The sequence below is a fragment of the Miniopterus schreibersii genome (assembly GCF_964146895.1).
Source record: "Miniopterus schreibersii genome assembly, chromosome: X".
In the NCBI taxonomy this organism is placed as follows: Eukaryota; Metazoa; Chordata; class Mammalia; order Chiroptera; family Miniopteridae; genus Miniopterus; species Miniopterus schreibersii.
The window spans coordinates 53,511,175-53,525,625 of record NC_138104.1 but is presented as its reverse complement, the minus strand read 5'-3'; the positions used below and the strand labels follow the sequence as shown (position 1 = coordinate 53,525,625).

At 37.7% G+C, this 14,451-nt stretch overlaps 1 protein-coding gene across 3 annotated transcripts in view; it reads left to right on the top strand.

Annotated features, from left to right (window-relative positions):
- The window catches only part of MTMR8 (myotubularin related protein 8), a 158,326-nt gene that overhangs the window by 70,489 nt on the left and 73,386 nt on the right, over positions 1-14,451 (top strand). For all 3 annotated transcript variants that reach the window (XM_081125442.1, XM_081125443.1, XM_081125444.1), the window contains exons 4-8: positions 81-238; positions 3,147-3,275; positions 4,612-4,746; positions 7,647-7,779; positions 9,435-9,544. In XM_081125442.1, coding sequence (XP_080981568.1) covers positions 81-238; positions 3,147-3,275; positions 4,612-4,746; positions 7,647-7,779; positions 9,435-9,544 — 665 coding nt within the window. The remainder of the gene's footprint in view (positions 1-80; positions 239-3,146; positions 3,276-4,611; positions 4,747-7,646; positions 7,780-9,434; positions 9,545-14,451) is intronic.

The window sequence follows — 14,451 nt, the reverse complement described above, 5'->3', positions numbered from 1 at the left end:
TGGCCTTTTTTAGCATTATGTGGTGTTCTTTAAGTTTTACTCACTATTCCTTTTTTTTCATGTTTATCTCCCTTCTGCAGCATTACCTGAAGATCTGTATGCTTTTTTTTATAATCCCAAATCCTCAAAAGAGATGAGGGAAAATGGATGGAAACTGATTGACCCAATATCAGACTTTGGGCGTATGGGAATACCCAACAGGTACTGGACCATAATAGATGCCAACAGAAACTATGAGGTAATTTTGTCAGTTGTTTTCCTTTAGGTTCATTTAGTTAAAACAGAACTTATATGCATGTATGCATAGCCCATGGACAAATGATAGTGTGGGGAAGGCCTGGGGTGGGGCCGGAGCAGGGTGGAGGGAGCCAACGGTGGGAGGAAAAAAGGGACATCCGTAATTCTTTCACCATTAAAGATAAAACCCATTTAAAAAACAGAAAATTTATGCCCACACAAAAAGCTGTATGCGGATGTTTATACCATCTTTAGTCCTAATTGCCAAAACTTGGAAGCAAACAAACCACTTCAGTAGGTGAGTGGATAAATAAACTGTAGTACATCTAGACAGTGGAGTATCATTTTGTGCAAAAAAAAACAACAAAAAAAACAAAAAAAACTATCAAGCCATGAAAAGACATGGAGGAAGTTTACACGCATATTACTGAGTGAAAAAAAACAATCTAAAAAACAACAACAAAACAAAACAGAAAAAACAAAAACAAAACAGAAGAATGTTAGCAAATAAGGTTTTGAAAAAAAAATCATTTGTAATGTCTCCTTTTCATTCAATTTAGCCATGCAACAAGCATTTATTAATTATCTATTGCACTCAAGACACTGAGTTCTCATAGTCTAAAGCAGAGAGTGCTGTGGGAGCATAGATGAAAGATGGAATTGAGACTGGGAAGTCAGAGATAACCTGATGCTTTGGGGAATAGCCTGGAGAAGGAAATCTGTCTTAGTTTATACAAGGAGAGAAGGAAAGAGGTAAGGAAATGAAGTGAGATCATGAAGGACTTCATGGCCAAATTAAGGAATTTGAACATTATCCTGAAGACAGGATTTGCTAGACTATTTTCAGCTGGAAAGTAATATGAGTATGTTTGTATTTCAGAAAGATAACTTTGGTAGTGGTGTGGAGAATTCGTTTGCTAATAATGCAGAAGAATGATATGAGAAGCTGAATTAAGTCAATGACTACGGGTGGAGAGGAGGAGATGGTTTTAAAAGATATTTAAGTGGTACAATTGAAAGAACCTGATGACAGATTAATGTAGCTTGGAGAAGGAGGGAGAATTTTAGTATGCATCACAGGTTTTCTGGTTTCTGGCTTAGGTGACCAAGTGGGTAATGGATATGTTAACCAAGATAAGGAGCACGAGAAGAGGCCAGTCTTCAGTTTTAGAATGAGTTCAAGGTGATTCAAAGGATATCAAATATGGATCTTAAGAAAGAGGACTGGGAATATGTTGGTGGTTCCCAAGACCATCCCTCAGGTTTAGGGATTCACTGGGAGGACTCACAGGACTCAGCATATACTTGTACTTGTGGCTGTGATTTATTAAAATGGAAAGATATAAAGAAAAATTAGCAAAGGGAAAAGGGGCAAACTCCAGAGAAAACCAGGCACAAGTGTCAGAGTTCTCTCCTAGTGGAGTCACATAGGACATGCTTAATTTCTTTAGCAACAAGTTGTGACAATGTGTGGAAAATATCTATTGGGAAGCTCATTGGAGAATCAGTTTCCATGATTTTTATTAGCAGCTGGTCACGTAGGCACTCTCTGCCTAGTGTATACCAAAGTTTCATATGCCCAGAAGAAAAAAGTGCTTGGAATAAACCATATTGTTCATACAAACAGTTTAGGCACAAGTAGTCACTCTTATCAGTTAAGGGATGGTGGGAACCCTTCCAAAATTCAAGTTCCCAGGCACCAGCCAAGGACCAGACTTGCACCAGGCCTTTCTATGGAAAGCAGTCAGGCTTGCTATGATAACTTTTCTGCACAGAGATTTATTGGTGTTTAAGTGGTATCCCTGGGTCTTTATTTACAGCTTTTTATTATAAAAAGACAGTAATTGTAATGGTTTTCTGATAACACCATTTTAAATAGCTGCCAGATAGGAAGATTGATGAGCTGCCACTTAGCAGGGCCATTTGTGAAGTAGCTTGTTAGGGTTACACTTGACAAGATTGGGTAGAGATGAAGTGAATTGCTTCCAGTTCAATTATGTGCCTAATTCCCTGAAATGAGCTCTGAAATATCTGTGTTGGCACCTTGGGTGCATGTAGCTTTCTGAGTTGAAAGGGAAGCACCATTTATTTCTCTTTGTATGACCCACTTCTCCCAAGTTTAAGTCCAAGGTAAGAGGATGGGTGTAGAACTTTTTCTCTTTCAGTTCTGCATTCTGAGGACATTGACTTTAGTTACAGAGAGCATTCAATCTGATGTACCGGGAACTTCTTTGCCTATTCGTATTTTTATTTGTTTGATCCATTGTCAAATGTTTAAGGGTGTTCTTTACTTAGAGGAGTGGTTAGAATTGACTTGGCAATGTCAGATCTGTGCTGTTATAATATTTTGTCATTGTATCGTTAGAAATATATATTTTGGTAACCACAAAAAGCTGACAAATTTGAGAATTTATATCAGTCTTTTAGAGAGTAAATGTCACACCTAAAATGTCAATGCTTCCACCTCCAGACTAGTGTTTTAAAGGCTCTCAAAATGTGTATGCTAGGAACTTAGTATGTATTTTAAGAAAGAGTAAATCATGTGTTCTCTTTTTACACTGGTCTGCTTTATATTCGAATACATTTGTTTTAATTTTCTTATTTACAATATAAATTGTTTTGATAGGCAAGTATAGGAATTTCTGAGTAGGATTATGTGTGCATTTCTACCTATAATGTTAGTACATTTTGTTCTTATATGGCTCCATACCTTCCTTTCTAGAAAATAATGGCATACTTCATAAAGCTATTACACCAAGGATATTTTTGTTCCTATTTCTGAGGAATCGATGATTCTAGACGATAAATAGCAGACAGCTAGTGCTTCAGTGATTGCTATCCCAACGTGTTGGTAGCAAGTGAAAAATGTAAAAAATATATTGAATTTAAAAAATTGAGTTTTCTTTTAGATATGCAGTACCTACCCTCCTGAAATAGTGGTTCCTAAATCTGTTACCTTGGGAACAGTGGTTGGAAGTTCGAAGTTCAGAAGTAAAGAACGGGTACCCGTGCTCTCCTACCTGTACAAAGAGAACAATGTGAGTTGAGCAAACTTTTCTCGTGAAAACTAAACTTGGCTCTAAAAGACCTGGGTTTAAGTCCCACTGCTGCCACTTACTGGCTGTGTAACCTCAAGCAAGTTACTTCTCTGAACTTTAGTACTTCTGAGGGTTTTTAAGTGGGTAACAGAGAAAAATATCTATGTACGTTGTTAATAGTAAAGTGTTGTGCAAATATTAAGTGGCATTTTTAGTGTGTTCATTTGTTTCTTTCCTTTTCTGTGGGCTCCAGCTTGATAGGAAGTTGTTAAATGAAAGGATATTTGGGGACTGTGGCCTCCCACTGGAACACAGATGTCCTTGGTTCTCTCTCACTACTGTTAATATAATTTAAGGTAGTAGGAAAAACCTTTGACCCTTCTGTTTGAGTCCCCTTCCATAGGAAGGGATAATAGTTCTTGCCTCTTGTGGTCATTCTGAGATCTGGAGTTAGACCAGGGGTGGGGAACTTTTTTTCTGCCAAAGGCCATTTGGGTATTTATAACATCATTTGCAGGCCATACAAAATTATCAACTTAAAAATTAGCAATGGAAAAAGCTCCTCGATTTATTGAATTTCAAGTCCCTCCTGCAGTTCCCTTGGCAGGGCCAGACCAGGCTGGATATTTCCCGTCCCTGAGTTACACAAATAGTTTCTCAAGTAGGTAAACTATTCAGGTACTAAATAATATAGTGATACAAGTGGGTGTTTTTATGTCAAACTATCAAAGTGAGCACACTCCTTAAAAACCACACTGAAGTGCAATGCAGTTCATTAACTAATCATTACCAAACATATGTGCTAAATAGCAATGTTATTTTTATATTGAAATGGCTTTAAACAAACCAGCCCCTCTGATTTGACATTGAGTGAACCCTGCTCTCTTAAGACTCTAAATTTTTGTTCAATCTTGAATTCTGCTGCCACTACAAGTCTCTGATTTATATGGGTAATATTACTGGGACACTAAAAAGCAGGGAAGTTTCAGAAAAATATTAGCCTAATACATATTGAGAATAGAATTTTATTAAGGAAGTGCTCAGGAAGATTTTCTTATAGTCATTGCCAAGACTAGGTCAAGAATCCTCACCATGTAGAAGGGAAAAAAAGACTATTCTGAGCAGCAGTTTATGGTAACACAGCCCACATGTCTGGGGGAGGCAGGAGGCTGAGCCCAATGACAGTGGAACAGCTGGGCTTTAAAGTTACAGCTCTCTTTGCTTCACTACTCTGTGTTGGCTTATCTTCTTTCTCTGCTCACTGAACCTGAGATCAAGGAGGATTTTTGACCACCTGTGCATATGATCCTTCAACTGACACATTTTTCCCTTACAGGCTGCCATTTGCCGCTGTAGCCAGCCTCTGTCTGGATTTTATACTCGCTGCGTAGATGATGAGCTCTTGCTAGAGGCTATTAGCCAAACAAACCCAGGAAGCCAATTTATGTATGTTGTAGACACAAGACCAAAGGTATCAGTGACCTTTTTAATATTCCTACTTCACTCATTTTGTAATCTCCATCCCTATCTGTTGAGCTTTGCAGTGTTATTGGGGAAAGTTAGGTTTGTATATATGGGCTTATTGTGTCAGACATTGTATAAAATCATTTGAGCAATTTGAGCAAGCCGTTTGGAGCTCCTGTTATTGTAGCCTTTCACTCATTGTCAAGCAAGACCTTGAGATATCCTTGATTCTTTCAAAAGCACTTGGAACAACCTGGCTTTGCCATCTCTTGAATTTGTGACGTCTGAATTCTATATTGAATGCCTGGAGACTATATGATGTTCTCTCATCTTTTTCACTAAATCTATTCATCAATCAAATTTTCAGTATACCTCTTCTGTGGTATAAATTTACTATCAGATAAAGCACTTCAACTTAACACTGGAAACATTAATACCAACATATCATTTTGTAAGTAATGTATTAAACCATGGTAGGTTAATAATACTTTGATGTTTCCTGAAGGAGTCAAGTTCACAATGTGACTGCTATATGACTAACAAAAATTCTTTAGCTTATGTGGCAGTAATTTTTTAGTACTATTCACTGATTAAGTTTTTCCCAGTTCAATGACTTGAAGTTTAAATCTTGGTTCCAGAGGGGAAAAAAACCTAGGAACATAAATTTGCCATGAATTTTGGCAGTGAACATGGGCCTAGAGAAATTGTTTCATGTTTCCAAGAGCCAGGTACTGCATGATTTATAGTTTTCCCAGGTTCTGTCCCTTTCCAATGTGAATGTTACAGAAAGGAGGGTCCTCAGATCAACCTAAGTATCTGCCTAAATTTTTTGCATTAATTCTTTGACCTTCCGTATTTTGTCTAGCTCTGTAAGGGATTTTCAAAGAATTAATTGTGCCCCATGAGGTAAGTAAAGGACAGATTCCCTTTTCTTAAAAGATGTCCTTTATACAAGTAACCCCAGAAAAAATAATTTTGCTTGTAATTTGATGTGTGGAGTGTGGCTGACTAGGAGGTTTTATTGCTAACTAATGATTCCTAAGTTGGAGATTTAGATCTAAGCCTAAGCCAGGGGGTTGTAGCATCGCAATTGAGCAATTGGCTGTGCGTGAAATCAGATAGTGGCCTTTAGATAGCTGCCTGCATTTTGGGGATCTCTCACTTTCCAGAGCTACCTACAACTGACTGGGCTCAAGAGAGAAAATAATTTCTCTTTCTGCTCAGGCACTCTCTTTGAGTTTCTCTGAAATTCGCTGTCTTGCTTCAGCCATAACTGCATCTGCCATTCTACATTGCAAAGAGTTTAATCAAATCTGTATCTTTCATCAAGATTAAATATCTTAAAGTGGTAAAGGAAAACATACCAAGATTTTGAAAAACTAAAGGATTAGTGCCTTTTGTCCAAACCCAAGACCAAAATGCCCTTTTAACAGGCCCCTTTTTCCTCCCTCAGAAGGCCTAGAAATATCCAACAGCCCACCTCTTCTGGATAGCTAGATCTATATTTTTAGTAGAAAATGATTTTGGTTGAATTTGGTTTACCTCTCTGAGGTTTTTTTCTTGTGGCAATAATAATAGTACTTATCTTGAGGGGTTCTAGTGAAGATTAAATGAAATAATACAAGTAAAGGATCTAGCACAGTGTCTGGTACATACTAGGAGCTCAATAAATGTTAAATTTCTTCCCTACTTGAACATTAGGCTGCTAATAGGTAGCCGTTACTCAAATCTGCCAGACATATTCTCAAAGATTTTATAGTGATTCCATGTATCTAGCTATCTGCAGTAGCTAGCCTTTCTATCGCTGCCCGGACCTGGATAAATACTGCTATAATTATTGTTTTGTTTGCGGAAACACTCATCAGTCATAGCAAACTTACTTGCTACAAGGTGGCTGCTGCTTGTACCTCCACAGATGTCCCTTTGACATTGTTATTAATGTAATGAAATCTCAGTGACATTATCTGTGTGATAAGTAATCAAAGTTACCATCATGTTTCTCCCTTTAAAAGCATCTTGCATTCTAAACAGAATATATTGACACATAGACTATTTTCCCTGAATGTGTTAATGTGAAGTGTTTGTGCTTTTGAGGTTTTATTGATATTTTCTTCTGTTAATACAAAAACTACACCCTGTCCACATACATGCTCCTTCTGTCTTTTGAAATGCACAATACTGGGAGATGAGAAAACAGGCCCAGACAAAAGAAAACTATTTGATTAGTAAGATGGTTATCATCATAGAAGGTATTTTGGCTTTTTTCTAGTTATTATACTAATGTCCCCTGATTACATCTCATTTACTTCCTACCCTGCCCAACATTCTTCTTATGACCTAGAAATAAATATTCTGATCATCACAAACTGAACATAGTGTTAAAACAGGTCTTGGTATGTCCATTTAAATTTTATCAGTGAGTGAAAGTCATTTATCTCATGCATGTTTTAGACATCTTTCTAGAATAGCTATTTAAAATTCATTGTTCCTGAAGTTTAGACTTCTTTGTAGAACTTCTCAGATGTAAAGATTTTAGAACTTTCACGTTTCCCAGTATAAAGCCCTTTCAGCAGAGAAAACTTTTGTTTGTGATAGGAAACTTAAAATTATTTCAGTTCTTCAGACCAGATATCCTCATAACTGCCATATCCTTCAGTCTCATAAGCAGGGTTTTAGTAATAACACAAAAACACTAAATCTCCCTCTCCCTTTATACTACTCTGTTACTCAAGATAATCTGACCTAAAAACCAGTGAACTTTCCTCCATTCCAGAATGTGCCCTGTCTGATTTAACTTCTTTTTAAATGGGTAAATTTTAAAACTATTTAGAATAAGGCATTGAGACTGATGAATCCTGTTATTTTATCACCTGCCCAATCTGCTCTATTATTCCTCAATTATTACAGTTGAATGCCATGGCCAACAGAGCAGCTGGGAAGGGGTATGAAAATGAACACAACTATGCCAACATTCGCTTCAGGTTCATGGGCATTGAGAACATCCATGTGATGCGGAGCAGCCTGCAGAAACTCTTGGAAGGTAGAAGGATTTCACCTTGGATAGGCCAGAGGCCGTAACTTTGCATTAATATATATACAAAAAGTATGCCTGATTTGGGGTAGACCATGAAAACAACCAGGTGAGCAGGTTCAATAGGTGAAAAGGTTTTTTTCTATAGTATGAATTCAGCTTACATAGTATGAATTATAGCAGTCTTGGTCTGGCAGAGGAACTAAGATGTTCAGTTTCATAACTCGGTAGAGTCCATCTGGATTTAGTTGCTATGGGAAGAATTTCTCTATATGGAATTACAGAGGCTGATTTTTAGGTGTGGGTAGGTCAGCATAAGTATAAATGAATCGGGGATTAATTGCATCATCCTTGAGGTAAGAAATCACCTCATCTAATCTACTGTAAGGCGTCAGTTGGATTTCACCATTGTGCTGATGAAGGGGGTGAATTTAGACTTAAAAGAATGAAGCTAATGTCAGAAAGTTTGGGTCATCTGTCATCACTGAAAAATAATTGGAGTCAAAGTGGAGGCACAGTGAGATTGGGACCTTACAGGACTCTTGAGTCTCAAACATTTCTCTCAAAGCCACTACCCAGGATTCCATGATGTGGTATGTCAACTCAGGAAGAGATAATGAAAACCTGCCTTCTTTAGTGAGCTCTCTGTTCTTCCTCTCTTTTCTTCAATTGTATTCTTATGTTATAGGCCAAGACCTCTTCCTTATATGACCCTTATCAGATTCTGTTTCTGCAGTCTGCATAGTCTGCATCCTATTTAGGATATTAGTGTCCATCTTCCTTGAATCTCCCCCCCCCCCTTTTTCCCCCTCTTTTGTCCCAGAATATTCTATAGGTGTAGAGAACAGGACTTTCTACAGATTTTTTGAGGCAAAAGATTAGATTGCCCTCTGCTGGTTAACCAGTGCAAAATTCATGAAAATTAACTTTTCCTCCTCCCAATATGTTGAGACTGCACAGGGCTGCAGGGAGTAGGTGAGGGTGTGGGAATACAGACAGATGTTAAGGGGCTGCAGAGTTAAGATGAGTGGGTATGTCCTTGTAGGTAGCTAGTTATTAATATAAGGAAGAAAGCAAAAGGGAGCTAAAGAATAAACTTAATAAACTGGTAAGCTGAAGCAGGTAGCAGGGCATCATTCCATCTAGTTTACTGGGAAACTAACATAAACAGACTCATTCACATATTCCAGGGGACTGCCACGAGGAGACCTAATTCTCAGAACAGAGGAAAATCTCCCTGGGGGTGCTGCAGGTACTGAATTAGCAGAGGATGTAGGAGGGGAAATTCCTATGCTGGCACATGCACAGTAGAAACCAGATGACTGAGAGCCAGGGTGATGACATAGGAATAAATGTGTTTTTGAATAAGAGGAGAGGTGAGTTTTTTCCTGTGAATACTGACTCATACTTCTGGCTCTTCAGAGATTTCTGTGGGCTTGGGGGTGGGTTCTACACCTCAAGAAAGCAGAAACTGGATCTGGAAGATATGGTAGGCTCTAGCCCTAATCTTGTCCCTGACTCACTGTGTGGTTCCTGACTAATCATTTCACCTTTCTGTGCCTCAGCTTCCTCATTTACAAAATTAGAATCCACTTTTTCCTGTTTCTTGGTGAATAAACTGAGATTATTGTGAATTTCAATTTCTGCTTCCTTTTCTACCTTAGTTTGTGAAATGAAAACTCCAACAATGAGTGAATTTCTTAGCGGCCTGGAGAGCTCAGGGTGGTTGAGACACATTAAAGCTATTATGGATGCTGGAATTTTCATTGCAAAGGTAATAATCAGGACTTTTAAGAACTTGCACTGACTTTAATTATGGGATCTCTTGAGGTACCATTTTATCATGGTGGAAAGAGTACTGAAAGAAAACTTAGTTCCTAGATTCAGCTCTGCTACTAATTCACTGTGCGCCCTGGGCAAATCTTATTCCTTCTCTGGACCTCAGTTTCTTCATCTGTAAATCAAGGTGGTTAGACTAGAATCTAAAGGTATAATTTTGTTGGGGCCCACAGAAATCTTTGGGAATATTATTGACCCTCTCCCCCTGGAAAAATGTACATATGGCTCTACATACAGAAAATAAACCTTAATTTCAGGGGTTTCAGAGACCCCTGAACTCTTAAATGATCTCTAATGGTCCTTCCTGCTCAAATACTCTTTGTTGTATTTTTGTGTTGATTCTAAGGTGTCAAGTAGAAGTAGGAGTGAGTGTAAAATAAATGCAGAGCTTGTGTACCTATGGGTATTCAGAACTCTGAATATAAAGTAGACCTTTTTGTACTTCTTTCTATAGGTCTGCCTCTGAATGCAGTCCAGGCAGGCTTCATCACTCATTCATGCTGACTTACTTATTTTCTGACCTCTAGAACCCTGGCCTCTGTATCATTTGTTATGCGATATAAAAAAAGAGAAGAAATTGGGACTGTACATTTTCTCATTTTGACATTTTGTTTATATGTATTCCTACATGAAAACTCTTCCTCTTCATCCCACCCCATTATTTGTAGAAGTAAAGTAAAGGAGAGAATGACTTTTTGGCCCTCTGCTGTCATTTTCTTAGTTGAAGGTAATGAGATATATAGCCTCTGGCTTAAAATGTTTGAAGAGTATATGTAATTAGCCTTAAATATCCAACCCTAATGCTTTCCACTTTCCTAGTCCTATTGTCTATACTTTTTATTATAGTATGTTATTAATGTTTTCTATGTGACCCTCTTGGTTGTTTCAAGCCCAGTTCTAACCATTCTTCATGCTGTTCCTTTTTCAGATGCCCTATACCCGTATATTTATCTGCATTCCCTTTCAGACTGACTTCATTATGCCAAAGAGAGTGAGGATGGATCAGAGGGATCAATTTGATAGACAGTACAACCTTATAAATATTGGTTGAATTAAAATGAGTGGCTGAAAAAGATAGACTTCAGATTGTATAATTAAATTGTGCTCCCCATCTCCAGCACCACTTGCCCCTTATCCCACGCTTGAAAACTTAGCCTTGAATTCTCCCTCTTCCCCTCCATCTGGCAATTGCCTACTCCTATCAGCTCTACCTCAGAAGTATTTCTCAAATCTATTCATTCTTCCCAGCCTCAACTGTTATTTCCCTAGTTAAGACATTTATCATCCCTTGCTTAAAGTACTATAATAATTACTTAACCTGTTTACTTTTTTATTATTTGCCACATTTATTTTTATTTAATTATTTTTTAAAATTTTAATTTTTTTAAATTATAGTTTTTCAATATTATTTTGTATTAGTTTCAGGTGTACAGCATAGTAATTGGACAATCATATACTTTACAAAGTGTTTCCCCTGTTATTTCCAGTACCCACTGGCACCATGCTTAGTTATTACAATATTATTGACTATATTTCCTATGCTGTCCTTTCCATCCCCATGACTGTTTTGTTTACTAATTTGCATTTTTCTTAATTATTCCCCAAGTTGGCTACCAAATTGTTTCTAAAAATACATTTGATAATGTCACTTTAAGTTCAAATCCTCCAAAGGTTCTCCATTGCTCATAAGCCCAGCAATAGTGAACTCCTTATTGTTCTCAAAAACCTCTAGTACCCCTCCCTCTTTTTCTCTTTCATTATCTTTATTTTTTCTCATTACAAAAGTTGTACATATAAATTATCAAAGAAGTAAACATTTCAAAAATATATACCATCAAATGTGAATGTTCCCTGTAGTTTGCTCCACAACATACACATCATTGTTATAATAGTTTAATCTGTATGCCTCTAAATCAGCACTATTTGAACTTATGTGATGATGGATATATTCTAGACCTGTACTAATACATTAACCACTAGCCATATGTGGAAATTTTACACTGGAAATGTGGCTAGTGAAACAGAAACTGAATTTTAAATTTTATTTATTCTTGGTGAATTTAAATTTAAATAGCCACTTGTGTCTAGTGACTACCATATTGGACAGTACAGCTCTAGAGCTTTTTAACATATAAACATATTATTACTACTCTGTAAAAATGAGATTATACTATGCATATTGTTCTGCATCTAACATTTTATACTTAATGTACAGTGACATTTTCCAGATCAGTTCAGCCAGTACTACTTCACTCTTTTCAAAGACTATATCATATTTCTTTGTGTGAATTTACCAGCCTCCTGTTAATGAGCAATTCAGTTATTCCCAGTTTTTTTACAAATACAGACATTGTTGCATCAAATGCCCTTGAACATGTATCTTTATATGCGTAAACATTCTTAGAAGTGGATTTTCTGAGTCAAAGAGTATGAATACTTCAAACTTTAACTAGACAGGGCCAAATTGCCCTCCAAGTTGCACCAGGTTCCATTCCCGCCAGCAATGCCTATATCTCCACATTGCCAGTAATAATTATCATCAATCTTTTTAATCTTTCCAGGTATGAGAGGTGATGCATTTTATGTCATGTTTTAATTTGTATTTTTTTCCTCATTAGTGAAATTGAACGTCTTTTCATATATACCAGTAACTTTTCACTCCATTTGGAACCCTAAGAAAAGTGTAGTTGCTACTTTCAGGACTCTGGTATTACCTGAGGTGTCTGGTTAACTGAGAAGTTAAAAAGATTGAGAAACTTTTCCAGAGTTCTCTAACTCTTGTCTTACCTGCAACCTAAACATCCTTCTAGGAATGTCATTTCTTTTGTACTTTCTACTATAAAGGTTATTTATTTTCTCACACCTCATGAACCTCAGGGCCATAGCCCTTGCTCCTTACAAAACTCCTTCCTCCTTTCAGGTCTATTTCATTTAGCCATACTACTCTGTACCTCTTCTAGTTACTCTCCCTTTTCCATTAAGGACTTTGTGAATGGCCTTACTACCTTTCTCTCCATCCTGATTCTTCCTATCATCCCAGGAGATTTGAATGTCCTTATTCAGTCTATTGAATACTGCACCAATAGTTCTTTGAGCTTTTATATGCCAGTTCTCACACTCATTCCATCTATCCTGGTTCTTTTATTCTGTGGAGACCTATATAGTTTTAAACCCTCTTTTTCTACATTTTCTCACATTCTCTATCTAGCCAAAACCCGGTAGCATAGAGCCTCATCCATTCCACCTTGCCCTTTATCCTTCCACTGTACCTGCACTGCTAATCCCAGTCATTCTCTACATTAGCTGCTCTTACACCCTAATGACTAACCATTCCTACAAATAAATAGATCCCATAGCCCAGCCAACGTGGCTCAGTGGTTGAGCATCGACCTATGAACTAGGAGGTCAGGGTTCGATTCCTGGTCAGGGCACATGCCGCGGTTGCAGGCTCGATCCCCAGTAGGGGACGTGCAGGAGGCAGCCGATCAATGACTCTCTCTCATCATTGATGTTTCTAGCTCTCTCTTCCTCTCCTTTCCTCTCTTTGAAATCAATAATAATAATAATAATAAAAATAGATTCCATAGCTATGTTAATTGGTACTATCACAGGTTTATGGTCCTTGATCTTAGCTGTAGTTCTGTAGTCTTAGGGCCACTTAGCAGTCATTTTATGTGTCCTTGTTTGGGTGCTGTCCACACAGCAGCTATTCCTAATTTGTACCTTTCATATTGGCTACTCCACTGTTACTCCCCTCTCTATAAGCACATATAAGCATATCTCTTCATGGAAAAATGAAGGATAGCTCTCATTTTTCACTACTATCCTTACCAACCGTTTTTGTGTCTCCTTCCTTGCTATCTCATAGGAAATGGTGGCCCATCTTACTATGAATACAGGTAAGACTAATCTCTCTACCTGTATTTTATTTTATTTATTTTATTTTATTTTATATTTTATTTAAATTTTTTAAAATTTTTTAAATATATCTTTATTGATTACAGAGAGAGGAAAGGAATGGGAGAGAGAGAGATAGAAACATCATTGATGAGAGTCATTGATTGAGCCCGCAACCGGGCATGTGCCCTGACCGGGAATCAAAACCCGATCACCGGGATCCTAGGTTGACGCTCAACCACTGAGCCATCCTCAGCCGGGTTCTGCCTGTATTTTAAATCCCACCTCTCCTTCTTCAAGAAACCTTTATCCTACATTTTCTTTTCTTTTTTTAATTTTATTTTTGTTTAAAATACTACAGATGTCCCTTTTTCTCCCCAATGATCCATTCCACCCCGTTCCTTCCCCCTCCCCAGTCCCTCTCCCCACCATTGCCCATGTCCTTGGGTTGTGTATATATGCATATAAATTCTTTGGTTACTCTCTCCCCCTCCACCCACCCGTCCTTCTCCATCCCTCTGACATTCATCCGTCTCATCTATGCTTCCATGTCATTGAATCTGTTCTGTTCATCAGTTTATTAAGTTCTTTAGATTCCACGTATAAGCGAGATGATGTGATATTTGACTTTCGCTGCCTGGCTTATTTCACTTAGCATAATATTCTCCAGGTCCATCCATACTGTCCCAAAGGGTACGAGATTCTTCTTCTTTACAGCTGCGTAGTATTCCATGGTGTAAATGTCCCACAGCTTTTTTATCCATTCATCTACTGATGGGCACTTGGGCTGTTTCCAGATCTTAGCTATTGTAAACTGTGCTGCTATGAACATCGGGGTACATATATCCTTTCTGATGAATGTTTCAGGATTCTTACGATACATTCCTAGGAGTGGAATCACTGGGTCGAACGGCAGTTCCATTTTTAATTTTTTGAGGAACCTCC